Source organism: Megascapheus bottae, chromosome 1, assembly GCF_031878675.1.
Source record: "Megascapheus bottae isolate mThoBot1 chromosome 1, mThoBot2.hap1, whole genome shotgun sequence".
Taxonomy (NCBI): domain Eukaryota; kingdom Metazoa; phylum Chordata; class Mammalia; order Rodentia; family Geomyidae; genus Megascapheus; species Megascapheus bottae.
In genome coordinates, this window is record NC_143509.1 from 68423803 (window position 1) to 68443022 (window position 19220).

The window sequence follows — 19220 nt, forward strand, 5'->3', positions numbered from 1 at the left end:
CCCTATTAGAAGCTGAGCTGATGCTGGTACTGAACCCTATAAACCTGAATGTTATGTCTTTCCTACATCAACATCCCAATGATAAATTAACATTGTAAGAAACTGATAATAGTAGTTATAATAAATTAGAATAATTATAACTGCACGTTGTGACACAGGTGACTGTGCTGGCTCTTAAAATACCTTGCCTGTACTGTACTCATCCTTCTTCTTGATGATGTGAGATGACACCGTTTCTATGTTGATGAGATAGTCAGGAGGCAAAAGAAGTGAATGAAGCTAGCACATGATGGAGGGATTATGATGGAGCCTACAGCTACTAAGGCTACTGCATCCTAGGGGTAGAGGATCTAATAACAAAGTGACAGCCCCACAACTGGCAGACCCCAAAGTGACCAGCAGGGCACTGCACACACACAGTGGGATTCTTTTGAAACAAAGATGATTCACATTAAGGCAACAGGAGCAGGACAATATGGATTTCTCCATACTGCTCACAACAGCACTGCATTTGAAGCATGCGTTATTTATTTATGGAATTTTCTACTTGGTGTTTCCAGATCTCAATTGGCCATGGATAAATGAAACTGCAGACAGTGAAACCATGGATAAGGGGGGCTGCTCTATTCTACTCTTCTTCTTAATTCTGCTTAATTCTTTGAACACATAAGAAGAAAACCCATGCTCTTTCTCATCACAAAAAAAAAAAAAAAAAGCAAAGCTTCTGGCAATGAAAGAAAAATGTCACATTTAAAAATTCAGGAAAGCTACAGTCTGTAATTATCCTTCAACCCTGTGGGCATTTTTCATTAAGAAAGTAATTCAATATCATGAAAAGTTATTTAATTGAATGGGAAAATTCTCTTTTTTTTCTCTCATTTTGTCTCTCTCACATACACATACACATTTGTAATATACAAATGTGGCTAGATGACTGAGCTGGAAATTCTGACCATGAGAAGGGGAAAATGCAATTCTGTTTGTCCAAAGTGGTAAAAAATAAAGATAATGAAGATAGTGTTCTGTCATTAAGGAAAGGGAGTGTTATCTAAGGAGTGTATATTCCTACTCTTACAGAAAGCCTGACAAACTTATTCCAGAAAAACTAGCTACCATATGCACATCCTTCTACTACACCATCTACCCCTGAATCTACCCCATCCCTTCACTGAATCTGATGTCCTCCTATCAGATTTACAAATTCATGCTATCATTGACCATGCATGGACTTTTGAACATGGAACAGGAATGTTCATATTCCACATTGAAATCTTGAGCCTGATTCTTTTTGGAGGGTACCTCACACTTGGCTCTACCTCTCTCTCTCACTACAGCTGCAGTTTGAATTTTAATAACTAAATCTGACTCCTTCAGATTGAAGCAGAAATATACTGTCCAAATCCTCTTATGAGCAAGGACTGACGTACTGCCCTGCTGCAGTGTGATCAGCAGACGGCGTCTAGGTAGAGAACTTCTAGGCAGCTCAAGGTCTCATCCTTCCCAGGGTACCTTAGATTTGGGCCTCTGTGAGGTGTTTCCAGTTTGGAGCTATTGCACATATGGCTGCTATGAAAACTCTTCTATGTCTCTATGTCTACTGGGGTTTCTACACATGAAATTGATAGGTCATGGTATCATGGGAGACAAATGTCAGGTTCTTGGTTTTACAGAAACAATCCAGGAGAGGACTCACAGAGGAGTTTTTTGTTTGTTTGTTTTTTGCCAGTCCTGGGCTTAGGCTCAGGGCCTGAGCACTGTCCTTGGACAGGCTAGAACTCTACCACTTGAGCCTCAGCACCACTTCTGGCTTTTTCTAAGTATGTGGTACCATGGAATTGAACCCGGGTCTTCGTGCATGCTAGGCAAGCACTCTACCACTAGGCCAAACTCCCAGCCCTCACAGAGGAGTTTTTAACAGACCATATCTATTTAATCAAAAGCTAAGTTTTATTGACACAGAAATGATTACAAAGCACTAATACACCCCAAAGAAATGTGGTATAGCAAGGGGAAATTGATCAGCCCAATATCTTGCTATGATTTTTGAATTTCATTTCTGTTAATTACTCATGTTGATCATTATCTTTTGCAATCTTTATTCTCTGATAGCATTTGTGTAAGATTGATATTGTTGGGAAAAATTCACTGATGAAGCCATCCAGGTCTGGATATTTCCTTATGAGGAAGTCTTTCCACGTTTTTATCCTAAGAACATCTTAAACTCATTTCATTAATTTACCATATAAATTCTTATAAAAAAATCAACTGTTTTGTTATGGTAACAGAAACCTGAGATATAATCAGCTCCGAAAAGAAAAAGGTTTTAGCTCAACTTCAGGAGGTTGCAGTTGCACCAGTGCTTTGGGTCCATTGCAAAGCATCACATCAGAGTGGACAGATGCAACAGAGCAAACCATTCACCTTAAAGCTGGGACCTGATGAGAGAAGACCCTGTATTTCCCATCACCTCTTTCAAAGATGTTTCTTCAACCAAAGGGTCTCCTAGTATGCCCTACTTATACTTTTCATCACCTCCCAATGGTGCCAATCCAGGAAACAACCCTCTAATACATGGGCCATTAGGGTATAATAAGATCCAGACTGTTGCACAATAAAATAGAAATTATTCTTAGCCATTATCCTCTCAAAATATTTACTTATTATCCTACTGCATTCCATCAAGAAAAGCTCTTGCAAGTGTGTGTTCTCTGTAAACTTGGGCAGACTACTTAAAAGTCTTGATTTCTTCATAATAACAATTTTTACAAGATTTATATGTGTTAGGAAGCTACCTGACTCATACTAAGCATTACATGTTCTCATTCTGAGACTTAAAAAGATCTCAGGATGGAAGTGACTATTTTGGTATAGTTTTAAATCAAATAAAAGGTTTCTGGCTAGATAACATAACTACCACTAACATATGCAAACTCACCCACTGAAAATCATGTATTTTACTTGTAGGAAAGACCCATAAATCCTTTAGTGGAACTTATTTAATTTTTGTTTTACAGATAGTGTTAGCAAGATTATCTAGATTGTTCATCTGTTGTAAATTAGAAGCAGCAATCTTCCCTGGTGTGTATATTTTAGCCAACCAAGAAATAAATAACTTATTTAATGTGTAAACTTTAAATTGGAGGTTACAGAATTTTCTTCTTATTGAATTTAAGTGAAAAGGTAAGAAAATAAAAGAGACTGCTGGATGTAATGGAAAGGCTATAAAAGAGAAAAGGGGTTTTGGTCTCTTATTCATTTAGTGACAAAGACAGCATACATATCAAAGAACCTTAGGTTGTTACAAAATCTGTTTGTTGATCCTGAGTATAGGAGATATCATCTTAACACTTTAGAGTGACCTGGAAAATTCCTACATCAAGTGAATTCAGAGTTGCAACAAAGGCCTAAGTCAGGCACAATGACTTAGGGCAGGATAAGGTAGAAACAAATAATCATCTAGGGAAAGTGGTTCAAAATACACAAAAGCCTTGAGGCTCACTTCTGCTTTTTCAGAGGAGAAGCAAAAGATCCCAGCCCAGCTGTGAACTGCTAGAATCAGCTGTAGCTGTACTGTGGCATGCCAGCACATAGCAAGGTCCTTTCTTTAGCTTAATTCTATTAAGAATTCTTCAGCATTCTGCCTCTCAACGTAGAGAAGCCCAGACTTTGATTTTAAAACAAAACAAAAAAAACAGATTTTGACATTTTACAACTTATATAGGTGATTGAAACACACAGAAATAGACATTCCATTTACCATCCCTATCTCATGATTTTTATCTCTATCTCTTTCCCTGGTAGTTTTAGAAGAGAGGCGCTTTAAACATTGACTTGGAGATCCAAAACAACAACAACAAAAAAGCCCAAAATGTATCTGCATATACAAAAGAAACCAGTCAGGTGGTGTTCAGTCGAAGTGAAACTTGGAAACCATTCACTCCTGACAGTCACCTTAACAGCTGCAGCTAGGTTTTTGATTCTGCGGCTTACTGTGAACCATCTGTAGATACTTCATCACAGTTCTCCAGTTTCCAAAAAGAGGAGATGTATAATGTAATTTAGTGCTAAAGAATGTGGAGTGGGGAGACAAACCATGGGTATCCTCACAAGTGAGGGAATTATACATGAAATTTTCTATGAGAGGATTTTGAAAAACAGCAAGTGTAAGAAGTTGAGATGTAGCTGAGTGTCGAAACAAAACACTTGCTTAGAATGCACAAGACCCAGGGTTCAATCCTAGGCACTGCTGAAAAAAAAATAGAAAAAGTCTAAGGGAATAATATACTGCATCATTATTTTGAATCCCGTTAACAGAGAAAAACACATAATATTAGATGAAGCACTCCTATTCAATAGAGGAGAAATGCTGAATGAGCACTCACTGTCTAGAGCTCTTGGGAACAGGTGACCAGCACACTCCAGTAGCCTGCACGGTGTCCCTGATATGTAACAAAAAGAACTTTTACTTTACCTTATAAGCTCTTTAGTGGTCCATTTCCTCACTCACTAAGAAAAGCTATGCAGATTATGTGGAAAGTGTTTGATTGTGCAGTACTTTCTGTTTTGTAGATAGGAGATTTTTGCCTAGCTATAGTTTTTCTCAGAATGAATTGCATATATATGGAAAGAGAGAGACAGAGAGAGAGAGAGAGACAGAGAGAGAGGGGGGAGGTTATTCTGCATAAAAACCACGCCCAAAACACAGTGGCTTGCAATAATGGTAACCCACTATCCACACTGAACTCATTCAGGATGCTTATCTAGTGATGTTGATGCAGTAGCTGTAACTCTGCTCTAGTTGGCTGTCATGTTTCTAACTCCCTGCCACAGAATAAAAAGCTATGCATGAGATAGGCTCCCTTTCTATCATGGCTGGCAGAAAGGATGAAGGAGCTGGTGGATTGATGCCTCTTGCAGCTTCTTCATGGTCCTGGCATAGTTTCCATCATCATTGCCTTGCTAAAGAGACAGTATATTCTCCACAACGAACAGGAAACCTAGGAACCTTCTTACAAGGGAAGCTAGACATGGATAAGGAGTCATATCCTCCACTAAGCCTGTGACTCAAAAAGTAACAGTTATAGAACAGTACACCAATGTTAGAATTGTTGTCACCATTAAATGTTTACTTCAGGAATGCAGGTGGCTTTCAAGTCCTTATATACCATTAAAGCCCATTACTTCTCCATATTTTCCACAAGCCTTCATAAAGCTTAGAACCATCTCAGTTGTACTTCTTCAAAAGTGATGTGTTTTACCTTTACATTCATATTTTTAAAATACACAGTTGCAATCATTTATCATTATTTCCCACTACAGCTATATTAAAAACCATTTCAAGAGTGTTGTAAGCATGTCTGTTTTTTCTTTTTTTCTGACTAGAATTAAAGTGATAAAATTCCCTTTGTACAAAATTTTGAAAGAAAACAAAATACAAGTATCCAATATTCGGATCCCTGCATGAATGTACAGACACACATAGGCATAGCCACAATGCACACTCAAATAAACACAGAGTAATTTTTAATAAATCAACCAATATTCTGTTTCTTTTTATTCAGAGATGTTAATTACATGCATACTGAGTATTTTGATTCAATTCAGCTTCCATTGCTCTTTCTAATCCTTTTTTTTATTACAGTTTCAGTGGGTGGACAGTCATCAATTGTATGCTGACTTTTGATAACTTCAGATACATACCTAAAAGTGATTTGGGTGGACTGTGCTATGAATCTATTTAAGCTTTTGTGGGAAACTCCATTCTGATTGCCATAGGAACTAGACCTATTTACATTTCCAATGACAGTACACTACAGGGTTTTTTTTTTCCTGCATTCTCACCAGCATTTGTTCTTGTTGTCTTCTTAACAATAGTAGTCTGACTGATGGAATCTCACACTTACATTTCCCTGATAACTGGCAACGTGGAGCCAGTTTTTCTCATGTTTTCACTGGCTATTATATTTCTTTGAGAAGTATTCATTCAGTCGTTTTTCCCATTTATCTATTGGATTGTTATTCTGAGGTTTAAGTGTTTGAGTTCTTTATATTACTGGATATTAATCCCTGTCAGATGAGCAGCTGACAAAGATTTTCTCCCACTCTGTGGACTCTCTCTTCTTCACAAAGGTAATTGTTTTCTTTGCTGTGCAAAAGCTTTCTACTTTGATACAATCCCACTTAACCGTTTCTTGCTATTATTTCCTAAGCTATTGGTATCCATTCAGAAATTTGCTGCCTATGCCTGTATCTTGAAGTGTTCTCCCTCTGTTTTCCTCTAGTGGTTCTAAACTTCAGGTGTAACATAAAGACTTTTGATCCACTTCAAATTGATTTTTGCACTGAATGAGAAATAGCAATCTCATTTAAGTTTCCTTCCTGTGTGTTTTCCTCATTTATATTACTCCTGCCTAAAATTTCTTCCTTCTCCCCTTCTTTTTCATCTTGTTTAACAGCTACCCATGTGTCAAGGTCCCACAGAAACCATAGCTCCTTCAAGGACTTTTACATCAGTGTAAGTTATCACAGTCATATATAGATGAGGCAGGTGTGGTTGCTTTTCTCAAAATGTCCTTTATGTCCTTTATGCAAAAGGGTATTTGTGTGTAATACAAAAGAAAGAGGACAATTACTTTAAACACATCAATTACAATAGGTAAAAGTTGTCTATGTCATGTAGTCATAGATACACACCTGTGTTTTTGTATGCATATGTTGGGAGGAAAAGAGTCAGACAGAGAAACCCATAGGAAGAATGAAAAGACCTATAAACACTTGATCTTTGTTTTTATGAAGTCCTCTGAAATTCCTTTTGAGATTAGGAAGAATTAATATGTGGTTGCTAAAGTAACAAGTAATACTTACTAGGTACAACTTCTTTCATGACGATTTCCTTGGGCTAAAAGTTTTCCATTCCAAACTATATTTGGTTCATTTGTGTAGGACTAGCCATTTGCTTCTCCTCCCATTCACCAGTGTTGACTGTGTGAATCCAGACAGCCTTGTGCCTTTGCCAAGTCTTTCTACTGCTTATCACGGATGGTGAGCAGCTCCTTCCACTGGAAAATGAAAACACTGCCCGAGATGGTACTTTCACGGATAAGCAGAAGATATCCAGAATCGTTACCTAACTCTCATATTTGAGGATTACATGGCTCACATGACAGAAAGTACAGAAAAGGAAAGTGCTAATTTATTCTTGCTAACAGCCTCATTAGAATTCAATAGCACATTGCCTTTTATATTCTTCTTTAAATTTCTTTTGGTGGTACAAGATGTTGAACTCTGGGCTTCAAGCTTCCTGTGTAGGTGCTCTGCCACTTAAGCCATATCCCTCTGACTTTTTTCCATTAGTTATTTTGAGGCAAGGATCTTGCATTTTTGCTCAGGATGGTGGGGACCTCACTCTTATCTCATATTTACCACAAAGCTGGGATGACAAGTTTCTACCACATGGAGCTAGCCTCCAACTCTGATCTTCCAAATCTCCACCTCTCAAGTGGCCAGGATTACATGCTTGAATCATCACACCTAGACTTCAATTGCCCTTTTAAAACTCTGAATTGATTGAATATATATACATATTTATATATACATTTATATATGCACACATATGCACACATACACACACACATACATATATATGCACAATGTGGGAACTAATACATCTTATTTCTGATTCAATAACACTACTTGCCTATGTGGCCTTGAGCATATCTCCTTCTGTTACTAGGCCTCTTTACTCTTCTGTGAAATGACAAAAGTGGACTAAGTGCTTTTTGAGGTTCTTTACAGTTTTAATAAGCCATATAGTTTTATAATTGGTATATGAAGTACCCAAGAATCTTATTTACTCTATAGTCAATGACATGTTTTAAAGTTAAGAAATAGGTCTTTTTCTATACAAAGTATTTCTCTCTGGAAAAACTAGTATGAAGGTACAAACAGAGCAAGTATCAAAAATTCAAACATGGAGACCAAGAAATACCCTAGTTCCATCATTCACTGCAACTTACATTTCTCCTATATGATGGGTATTTCTCAAGTCATAAAATTTTTATTCATAGTAATGTAGACTGAAATACCTTGAAGCTATTTGTAGGGTATTAAGTTGATGGCTTATATTTCAAATCACTCTAGTGGTAGTAGTCATAGTAGTCAGTATTAACAAATATATAAACTAACAACCATTACAAACTTCCTTCGTCAAGGAAGAAGCTCACAAATTGTACTAAATAAGAGAGTCCTATTTTAATTCTAACAGACAAACTGATTTGATATATGATATTTGAGAGGAGAGGAGAGAGTTGAGAGTTGCTTCTGGCAAACATAATTGCTACTGCTTAAACAAGTATTTCTTTTCTAGTAATTAGATCTTTTTCATTTTGATGGGTCGTCATAAATATTAACCACCAGCAGTGCAGGAATAATCTGTATTCAAATTATCAGACATCATTCTGTGAACACATAAAATAATTTACATTTATTTGGAACCTTTTATCCTAAAATGCTCTACACATTTTTCTTTATAATCTGATTGCAAGCTATATATAGGGCTTTGACACCTGGAGTGGGATAGCAAGCAAACCAGTAATGATACAGGACACGGCTTCATAAACACAGAGCAAAAGAGGAGATATATTTACTTTATTCCTGTGTACTTTTCTGCCAATAGGACTGGAGAATCCATATTGATCAAATGCACCAACACAAAAGTGGAATTGAATCTGCTCTAAAGGAGACCAAGGTAAATGACTTGTTTCAGATGCGTCAATTATGTGGAACACATAATTATGAAAGAAGATGCAAGGGAAAAAGAAAAACCCATGATTTTCTGGGGCTTATTGATTGATATGTCATTTTACATTTCCACATCATTAATACTTAAACTAGGTAGAGAAAGGGAACTCATAAAAGCTATATTTTTAAATATCCTACACCACTGATGTTGCAATATTGTTATGATATATAAAACATAACATGAGGGCCGGGAGTTTGGCCTAGTGGTTAAAGTGCTTGCCTATCATGCATGAAGACCCAGGTTCGATTCCTCGGTACCACATACATAGATAAAAGCCAGAAGTGGTGCTGAAGCTCAAGTGGTAGAGCTCTAGCCTTGAGAAAGTCCAAGGACAGTGCTCAGGCCCTGAGCTCAAGCCCAGGACTGGCAAAAAAAAAAAAAAAAAAAAAACATAACATGATATATGCATAATACTCATGTTATATATAACATATCAAAAATTCTATATGATCATATACATTTGAGGTATGTATATACATATATATATATATATATATCTGACACTTCAGAATTATTTCAACACTTTCCCCTAAATATTTGGGTAAAGAAGAACTCCAGGCCTTCAATGTCTTCCACTCAAGCTTTCCTAGTTTGCTCCACTCTGGAAATTGTGAGAAATTCTGGGTCTCAAGCCAGAATTCTCAGTTTAGAACTCTTCTTCCTCACTTCACTATTCCATTATCTTTCATCTCCTTTCCTACTTTAACTTTGAAGTAGGTAAATTTTAGATACATATAAGGACCAATGAATTAGTAATTCTACTAAGGTTAGTCTTGTTTTTTGTTTGTTTTGTTTTAAGATGCTCTCAAGATGAAGTCCACGCTAGACTCAAATTTGTGATTCCCATACCAAGAGCCTCTATAATGTTAGGATTACAGGAGTATAACCACTATACCCGAAATGTTTTCCTCTTATCTTAAAATTCTGCAATTTCTCATCCTATCCTTTCATTCATTCCTGTTTGAATCAAGCCCACATGCTGTGCTAGACTGCAATGCAGTGCATGAACTAGCTTCAGTGTCAATTCCCTCCAAGACCAGCATTAGGATTCTGTGAGAAAGGGAAGAGGATCCATATGCTGTTTTGCAATTAAAATTCCAAGCATGCTTTTCTTTTTTATATCTGTTGGATTACTTATGGGATGTATTAAAAGATATTTAGCTTTTCTTTTTTTTTTTTTTTTTTTTGTGGATCATGGGGCTTGAACTCTGGGCCTGGGTGTTGTCTCTGAGCTCTTTAGCTCAAGTCTACTGCCCTACCTCATGAGCCACAGCCACAACCCCACTTCCCATTTTCTAGTGGTTAATTGGAGATAAGATGTACAGGCTTTAGTTCCAGGGCTGGCTTTGAACCATGATCCTCAGATCTCAGCTTCCTGAGTAGCTAGGATTACAGGCGTGAGCCACCGAGTTGATATTTAACTTCTTTAAATGTATTTCTGAGTTCTTTTTAAAATTCCATGGGATTTCTAGGGTTTTTTGGACAAACTCCATAATGAAATTAGTAGGACTCTGGAAAAGATTGGCAGCCGAGAAAAATACATCAACAATCAACTTGAGCACTTTGTTCAAGAATATCGTGGAGCCCAAGCCCAGCTGAGTGAGGTAATTTAAGAATGATTTACCCCTTTTTTACAACTATGTAAAGATAATTAGAACACAGTTTTAAAGGGGATGATTTGCAAGGATTTATTCCAGTGCCTGACCCTAAATATGACATAACATTTTTCATTAAGATTTTCATAATGCTTTTCACAAGCATATTAGTTCTTTCTCTTCTAGGAAGCCAATAAGGTAATAGAATTTATCTCCATTTCATATGTAGTAGGAATTATTAACCTCTTTATTTCTTTAATACCCATCTTCATTTGGTTTAAATTAGTGAGCATGCAAGCTGCTGGATAATATGACTGAGAACAGGAACAGTACCTTTGTCAGGACCTGTCGTGCTGCCTCCCTATCTGCTGTTGAGTTACTGGAGGAGTGGGAGGAAGAAAGTGACAGCTGAAAGTTGATCCTTGGAACAGTGGTTTACACAGTTCCATAACAATGAACCTGAAAACAAGACAGGTTCAGAGACAAGCAGTTTACTGAATAAAATAGTGCAAATCCTACATCCTTTTCATCCTTCCAAAGTTTGAGAACTTGAGCCAAAAATTAAAACCGCTTGCCTCTGAAAGCAGCCTTCTTTCTCGCTTAGGGATCTAATGCTTTTCTTGGGGATTTATGCCCATTTCCAGAGATTAAGGAAGACTATCAGGACTGCTCATAAATACCACAGAAAGGGATATTTTTTCCAGCAGACAAAATTAGGAAGACAAAAAAATAATAACTTCATGATAATGTCTATACATCAGAAGTTCTCAAAGACCAAGTATAAATTAATTCTCTTTTTTACTGTATTATGTTTAACTTATTCCATCATATTCCTTCATCTGCATAGCTATTTATGTATTTTTACTTTAACAGTGCTGTAAAATTCTCTGATTATAACCATCATGCATCTGTCTAACATTAATATTGAATAATTGATTATTAGGTTAGTTTCCAAGAACATATTCCAGTTGATTATACTGTCATACTCTTTGTTAATCCTTATTAATTGCTGAGCTTGATGCTCTACTTTGATTGATCTTTTTCTTTTTAGAACTAATTTTCTCTGCATAGAATGCAAATTAGATTGACCAGGAGTCTCTCTCCCAAAGTGTTTAGAAATGACTGAGGACACTTTTCATTGTGAGCCATGCCCATACTAGTTATATAGTCAGCATGTGAAGGTTAAAGCACTTGATCATTTTATAGTGCTTTCGTTAAATAAATACAGGTTGCCTGTTAGGGACATGAGATGGCTACGTTTCATAAATGTATTCATAAACAAGGATGGAGGTTGCCCTAAAGTGATATATATGCAGAAATTGTGAACGCAAAGAGGTCATATTTAAGTAATGTCCTTCTGTTTTGGACTTGTCATTAAGCAAAATGTTTTTCTCCTCAGGCAAAGGAGCGATACCAGCAGGGAAATGGTGGAGTAACTGAAAGGACCAGACTTCTGTCAGAGGTACATACTAGCTCTCTTGCTGTGCTTCTCACCTGTCAGCTGGGCTCAGCTGGTCAGAGTCATGAGATGACTAAAAACTGCTTACTTCAATAATTGCCTCCTTTGGCTTCAAATCATCTTCTCTAGGAGAAATACACTAGGTTTCTTCTCAAGGAATTAATTATTTATCCTTTTCTTGCTTCCTTAATATGCCTTACTATGTTAAATTGAATGTAAATCTCATTCATATTATTAGTGCATTGATAATGTTTCTTAATCTTTTTTATGTTAACGTATAGAGGGGTTATAGTTATATTCACCAGATAGAAGATGCATACTTCTCACACATTGATACCCCTTCTCATGTTTTTGTCCCCTTTTCCCTCTTCCCACTCCTCCCCTCATCTTTTCCCCCCTTCCCTTTCCTATTTCAAATTAAACAAATAAACATAAATATATAATATACCAAGTAACAAAGTTAGATAATGTAACAATATGAGATTAACCAAAGGGCAACAAAAAAGAAGAGAAAAAAAACTAGTACATTAAGAACAATAGTCACTCATAATTAGCTCTTGTTTCCATGTCCTGGAGGTCAATTAATTTAGCCTCATCCTATATGGCCTTATGGATCTAGGGTTTGACCTATTGTAATCCTCTGCTAGGAAAGTCCTAGGTTTCTACTAATTATTACAAAGGAGGGAAACCATTGAGCCTATGTTCCTTTGGGTCTGGCTTACTTCACTTAATAGGATTTTTTCCAAGTCTTTCCATTTCCTTACAAGTGGGGTGATGCCATTCTTTCGGATGGCAGCATAGAATTCCATTGTGTATAAATACCACATCTTGTTGATCCAATCATCTACTGAGGGGCATCTGGATTGGTTCCATATCTTTGCTATGGTAAATAGAGCTGCAATGAACATCGTTGTCCTTGTTTCTGGACGATTGGGTAAATGCCAAGTAGTGGAATTGCTGGGCCCTAGGGGAGCTCTATGTTTAGTCTTTTAAGGAACTGCCATACTGCTTTCCATAGTGGTACATAGAAGAGTAAAGCACTAACTGAGGAGTCTATGGTACATTTTACTGTAAGTCTGCAAGATGCAAGGTTTATTTGTAAGTACTGTTGTTCAGGATTTGTATGGGATCCAGGGTGTATATTTGTCTACAATTGAGAATGGCCTAGAATCTGTCCATTCTAGAAAGTGTATGCATTGCATTTATTGTCATTATTATATTATGCAAGAATGCCTGATCCCCAACTTGGCAAGGCAAGTCAGAAGTGACACAGGTCTTTTACTTTTTAACCTTTGACCTCAGTAACCATCACAGTACAGGAAGGAAAGAAGAACTTCCCAAAGAAATGGCCTTACCTCAGATGTCCATGGCTATTTGAGGCTCCTCTGAGGCAACAAAGAGGCTCTGCAGGAGTTGTAGAGGGTGCCCACAGGCCTCCTCAGTGTGTGCCTGAGCATGTCATTTCGGATAGAGTCTTGGATGGCTCCCTTCCTCACCAGAAATGGGGACAGTCAAGTCTCCAGTGCTCTGCTTTCTCTCCAATTTTGGAGCAGGACCAAGCACACTGCCTCCTGAAATGCCCTGGCTTTTTATGTTGCTGGCAGGTGGCCTTTCCAGGACTGCTTTTTTTTTTCCTCCTCTGGCACATCCCAGGGACTCTTTGGGCTTTCCCAACCATGACTGTCTTCCCTCTCACTCACCTCTTTTCCTTGTCCTGTCACTTTTTCTCCTCCAACTGCCAATGGTGACACCATGAAGGCAATAGCCAGTATCCCTGGGTTTTTGTCATCTGTGGGCCCAGCTGCAGCTTTGGAGCTTCTCCAGAAAGCCTAAGGTTGATGAAAGGATAAAGTGCCAAGTCCTTAGCAAATGCCTTGCTTACCTTTCTCTCTTTGTGGCTGAGGATAGAGCATTTTGCCAGGATGAACTGACTGTCCTCCCTGGACAAATCAGAGGATATCATGAGGGCTTGGAATCCTACAGAAGTGTGTCCTGTGACTGTTTGCTGAAGTTGTCCTCACATCCTTGGAAGTCAGCCTCTGAGAAGGAGATGTGAACTCAAGACCTTCTGGCTCCTCCCCTCTTAGGCATATGGCAGAACTGCTAGTGCCTGTGAATGGGGACTCCACACTCCAGGATTGAAAAGGACTAGAGTTCAGAAGATTTCTGATATGGAAGAGGCCAATGCTCCCCTAGAAATGGGCAACCCTCCCAGAAGGTAGTGAAGGACATGGTCTGCCTATCCTTTTTTGTTTTTTCCTTTTCCTGACCTAAGGGTCCCTTGCAGAGTGATGGGTCCCGGGCTGTGCTGATCTACTCCACTTTTTTCTTACAAAAGTAATCTAGCTACAAGATGTTATTAAAATTTAAACTTCCATTTTACAAGCCATTTCTCTTAGTTCCTCAGAAGATATTGGGACCAGCTACATTACTGTTAAAAGGGTGGGGGGATTTTTTCAAGTTATCAAGATCAAAGCAATCCCAATGCCTTAAGATGCTGCCAAGTTGAGATACTAAAGGAGTGAAGCTTATTCCTCCCATGTTACCTGAGGGAAGGAAACAGGAGCCAGAATGATATTCCTATTATATAAATCTAGGAAAGGGGGTGAACCCCCTATTACTAACTCAGACACCTTTGAAGGGCAGGCAACTCCAGAAAGAGAGATGGAACCCTTGTTATTAATCTGGAGCAGGACCTCTCAATTTATCAGGCACCTTGAGAAGACTCAAGATCTTGGAGCCCAGAGAGCTAAAATTCTAGACCCCCTTAGTAGAGATCCAATGTATCTGGCCAGGAATGGGATAGAACCCCTTTTGTGAGCCAGTGCACATCACTTGTGCGCAGTGACTGGTGCCCTCTGCACACCATTTTATATCACTCAGTGGATACTCAGCTACTAGCATATGGAAGCCAGTGAAGCCAGCACAGGACCCTAGGGAACGTGGCTCTAGAAATACAAGAAAATTCCAAACTGCTCGGGGGAAGGAATTTCTTACCAAGCACTGAAAAAATCTAGGTCTCAAAAGGAATCAGAACCTATGTTCCTTTGAGTCTGGCTTACTTCACTTAATATGATTTTTTTGGTTTCCCTCATTTGTCATAATCAGTAGAAACCTTGGGCTATCCTAGCAGAGATTTGCAATAGAACAAAACCTAGATACATAAGGCCATATAGCGTGACACTAAATGAAAGGGACCTCCAGGATATAGAAACAAAAGCCATATAATAAGTGATTGTTGTCCTTAATGTAGTATGTTATCTCTCATCTCTTTTGCTATCCCTTGGTTATCTCAGATTGATACAGTATTTTACCTTGTTAACTAATACATTGTATATATGCTTATTGGGTTATTTAAAATAGGATAAGGAAGGGGGGAAAACAAGATGAGAGGCAGGGCTGGGGAGAGGGAAATGGGGACGAAGACATGAGAATGGGTATCAATGTCTTTGAAGTAATGCACCTTCTATCTGGTGAATATAATGTAACCCTTCTATCAATTACAATAAAAAAATATATAAAAAAAATAAAAAGAATGCATTACTCACAAAAAAAGGAGTCAGAAAACAGACCAATGGCAAGCCCAAATTATTAGGGCACAGCAAGAGAGGACATAAAAGTAGCTCGATTTCTTACTAGAGGTATAAACCAGAAGAAAAGACCATAATTGGGGCCAGGGCAGAGAGGTATTGCAGTGAAGAGCAAGCCACATGGAGTGTACAGACATGGTGGACAAGGGTGTCACCTCCCACTTTGCTCAACAAGTGTGTTACAGGTGGGTGGGTGGTAGCAGAGGGATAGATCCCAGGTTCTTAGCATCTCTAACACACACACACACACACACACACACACACACACACAGTGGTAAAGCAAGGGAAAATCTATCATTAAAGGACACAGCAGGCTCAAGCTAGGTGGCTCACGAATCTTTCACAGAGATTATTTCAGAAATACTTATTTTAAAATAGTGAAAATATAAAATTAGAAATATTTAGACTCTAATCTTGTGGTGCTTCTAGGCAAATAAAACATTACATAGAGGTAAAGTGTTCACTTGTTAGGTAAATTAACACTTGAAGACAGTCCAGGGATCCATTTAGTTCTTTTGCAGTAGGTAGTTATCCCCAGTTGTAATGTTTCAGGTGCCTGAAGGAAATTAATTTGCTTTACTTGGATGAGCACTTTATTCCCTAGGAAGATTTTACTCACCAGTATGATAAAAAGTAAAACCTACTAAGTTACAGTAATTATGCTTTAGTTCTAGATTATATTAAAAATTCAACTTTTAAAGATTATATTTTCTAACCTATTATTATATTAGCTTAGAATTTTGCCAATAAAGGCTACAGTATTATAATCTTAACATTGTATGCAGCTATATCTGGGACAATTACAACAGCATGCTATGGGTTATGGTTTTCGTAAAGCAATAGAATGTGCGTGTATATGTGTGGCTTATACTCTATCACTTGAGCCACACAGTTTCACTTCTAGCATTTTAGTGGTTAATTAGAGATACAGGTCTTACAGACTTTTCTGCCAGGGCTGGCTTTGAACCATGGTCCTCAGATCTCAACTTCTGAGAGTAGCTAGGATTATAGTTATGACCCTAGCTAATAGAATATTTTTATAGATGGCCATATGACATAAGCATGTTATTCATGTCCTACCGAGGAACCAAGGAGTCTCTTATAAAACTGTACTACTTTTCTTAATACTTTGAGGCAGGCACTGGTGGCTCAAGCCTGAAATCCTAGCTACTCAGGAGGCTGAAATCTGAAGATAAAAAGTTAAAGAAATATTTTTTTAAAAGTACCCAATCACTTGTTGAATAATGAATGACAGAGATGACTCACTTCAGAGTATAATGTGGCTCCAAGTTTTAAGCACCTTTTCTTGATAATCTGTTGGTCTCTAAAGTAATAAAAATGAGTCATCATTTTCTTGCCATTAAAAAAAATTCAAAGCAATCTTGATAGAAAAGCCTATAATTCCAACCATTTGTGGTATGGCTCAAAGGGTGCTCTAACCTTGGGCAAAACAGCTGAGCTCAAGAATTCAAAGTTTTGAGTCAAAACCCTAGTGCCAGCACACACACACACACACACACACACACACACACACACACACACGAGGAAAATAAAATAAAAACCTTTTAGAAAGCCAAATTTTTCTTTCTGTATTTATAACATTTTATTAACTAATAACTAATTGTTAGAAAATAAAATATAAGTGTAAGTGCGCTGAGATAGTTGCATCTTTGAGGGCTTGGTGCTTTCAAACAACTTGGTTTCTTCTTCCTTTTTTTTGGCCAGTCCTGGGGCTTGAACTCAGGGCCTAAGCACTGTCATTGGACTTTCTCAAGAATAGAGCTTTATCACTTGAGCCACAGCACCATTTCCAGCCTCTTCTGTGTATGTGGTACCTAGAAATTGAACCCTGGACTTCAATCATGCTAGGCAAGCACTCTACCACTAGGCCATACTCCCGGCCCAGAACAACTTGGTTTCTATTCTAGAACATCACAAAATGATAAAGCTAATGTGAATGTAATGTAGTCAAGTATCTTCTGAGAATTCTCAGAAGATAAAACATTTTATATCTCTGCATACCTCATCTTGTTATTTGACTTATGTCCTGAATCTCCCTGATGTTTTATTTCTCTTTTTGGTCTGACATATAAATTAAGTTTTCTCCAAACATCATTCAAAAATATTGAGTTTATTAAAAATTCGGCACTCATGCAAATTTTTTTTAATTAAAGGTTACAGAAGAATTAGAAAAAGTTAAACAAGAAATGGAAGAAAAAGGCAGCAGCATGACTGATGGTGGTGAGTATATGCTTGTTTTAAGGGATAAAAGCAAGCAAGAAAAAACTAACTCCTCAAGAAACTACCTTAAGTAAATAAATAAATAAATAAATAAATAAATAAATAAATAAATTTAATATTTACCCTTGTCTATGGACAAAAAGAAAGAGTGACTACCTAAGTAGTGTTCCTAGATGGTGAATCTGCTTTTTACAACCAACTATTGGTTACTTGTTTCAAGAGAGATACATGGTGTAAAAATAATGACTGACAGTCTTTGTGCTGTGTTCCTCACTAGTCACTTGAAGCGTAGGATGTATTATATAATTTATGTTTACTAAACTCAAGCTGTATTGATTGAAAGATGGAAATATTTAACTGTGTGCTTTGATCTGCCAATTTAAAATGGTATTTCATACTGCTTTTATGTGTTTATCAAAATAGCTTCATTTTTTGAACATCTAATGTGCAAAGGGACATTTAGAATTCGACCAAATGACATACATGATTTGATGACCTATAAGGAGGGGTTGGAGGGTATTTGTTTGTTTGTTTCACTCCTTCCCAGAAGACTTATCATTTAGTGCTTACGAGTTTTGTTCTCTGATGTGGAATAGTTGGTGTTGATTCAGGCTTTTCTATGCCTACAAAGACTTTTTACAGCTCCTGTGTATATGCTGATTTTTTGAAATATATTTTTAAGTAGGCTTATTACCTTTATCACAAAGATATTTTTCTCTTCTTCCTTCTCCCTTTCTGTCTTCTTTTCCTATAGACAAACAACAATCCCATAAAAATCCTTTCACACATATCCTTAAATACCCACTTAGTGGTTCTCCTTCCTCTAGAAATCATTTCCCATCCTAAAAATTTCAGGTGTTTAAAATGCTGTAGAAAAATCTGCGTGAATGGCAGTGCGTTGTTGGCTGTCTTTTTAACCCTATTTTTGGTTTTTAGGATAAAGTGAGGAAAATGTCACATAGTTCTATAATAAACTAATACTCCAAATGAACGTTTTCTTTTTTTTATTCTGTGCTATTTTTATGTTACAGCTCCTTTGGTGAAGATTAAGCAGAGCTTGACAAAACTGAAGCAAGAAACTGTTCAGATGGATATTAGAATGGGTGTTGTGGAACACACGTTGCTGCAGTCAAAACTGAAGGAGAAGTCCAACATGACTCGGGATATGCATGCAACAGTCATTCCAGAATCAGCAATAGGCCCTTATTAAAGCATACTACTTCCTGCGCTCCTCATTACTTGTTTTTTTGTATCAAATTATTCTTCATGTTGCTCTGATTTCCAAATACAATTATACTCCTAAAAGTATGTTCAATGGGTAATTTTTGCATATGTACACACAATATTGTATCATGGTGATTATAATATAAACCTCAACAGTGAATATAATTTTTAATAAAGTAATTAAAATTTTCGCGTGTGAAGAAGCTTTCGTCAACCATTTACCTATGATAAAACTCTTGTCTGGTATCTTGGTTTGTTTTTGTTTTGTGTGTTTAGCATTGTTTGCTACTGCTGGACTGTTGACACAAAGA

At 37.4% G+C, this 19220-nt stretch overlaps 1 protein-coding gene across 2 annotated transcripts in view; it reads left to right on the top strand.

Moving 5' to 3' along the window:
• Ift57 (intraflagellar transport 57) overlaps positions 1 to 18920 on the top strand; it is a 51174-nt gene extending 32254 nt beyond the window's left edge. For both annotated transcript variants that reach the window (XM_090346885.1, XM_090346891.1), the window contains exons 7-11: positions 8675 to 8746; positions 10273 to 10404; positions 11795 to 11857; positions 17619 to 17685; positions 18717 to 18920. In XM_090346885.1, the coding sequence (XP_090203011.1) occupies positions 8675 to 8746; positions 10273 to 10404; positions 11795 to 11857; positions 17619 to 17685; positions 18717 to 18895 (513 nt within the window). In that variant the 3' untranslated portion in view covers positions 18896 to 18920. The remainder of the gene's footprint in view (positions 1 to 8674; positions 8747 to 10272; positions 10405 to 11794; positions 11858 to 17618; positions 17686 to 18716) is intronic.
• The last annotated feature ends 300 nt before the right edge of the window (positions 18921 to 19220 follow it).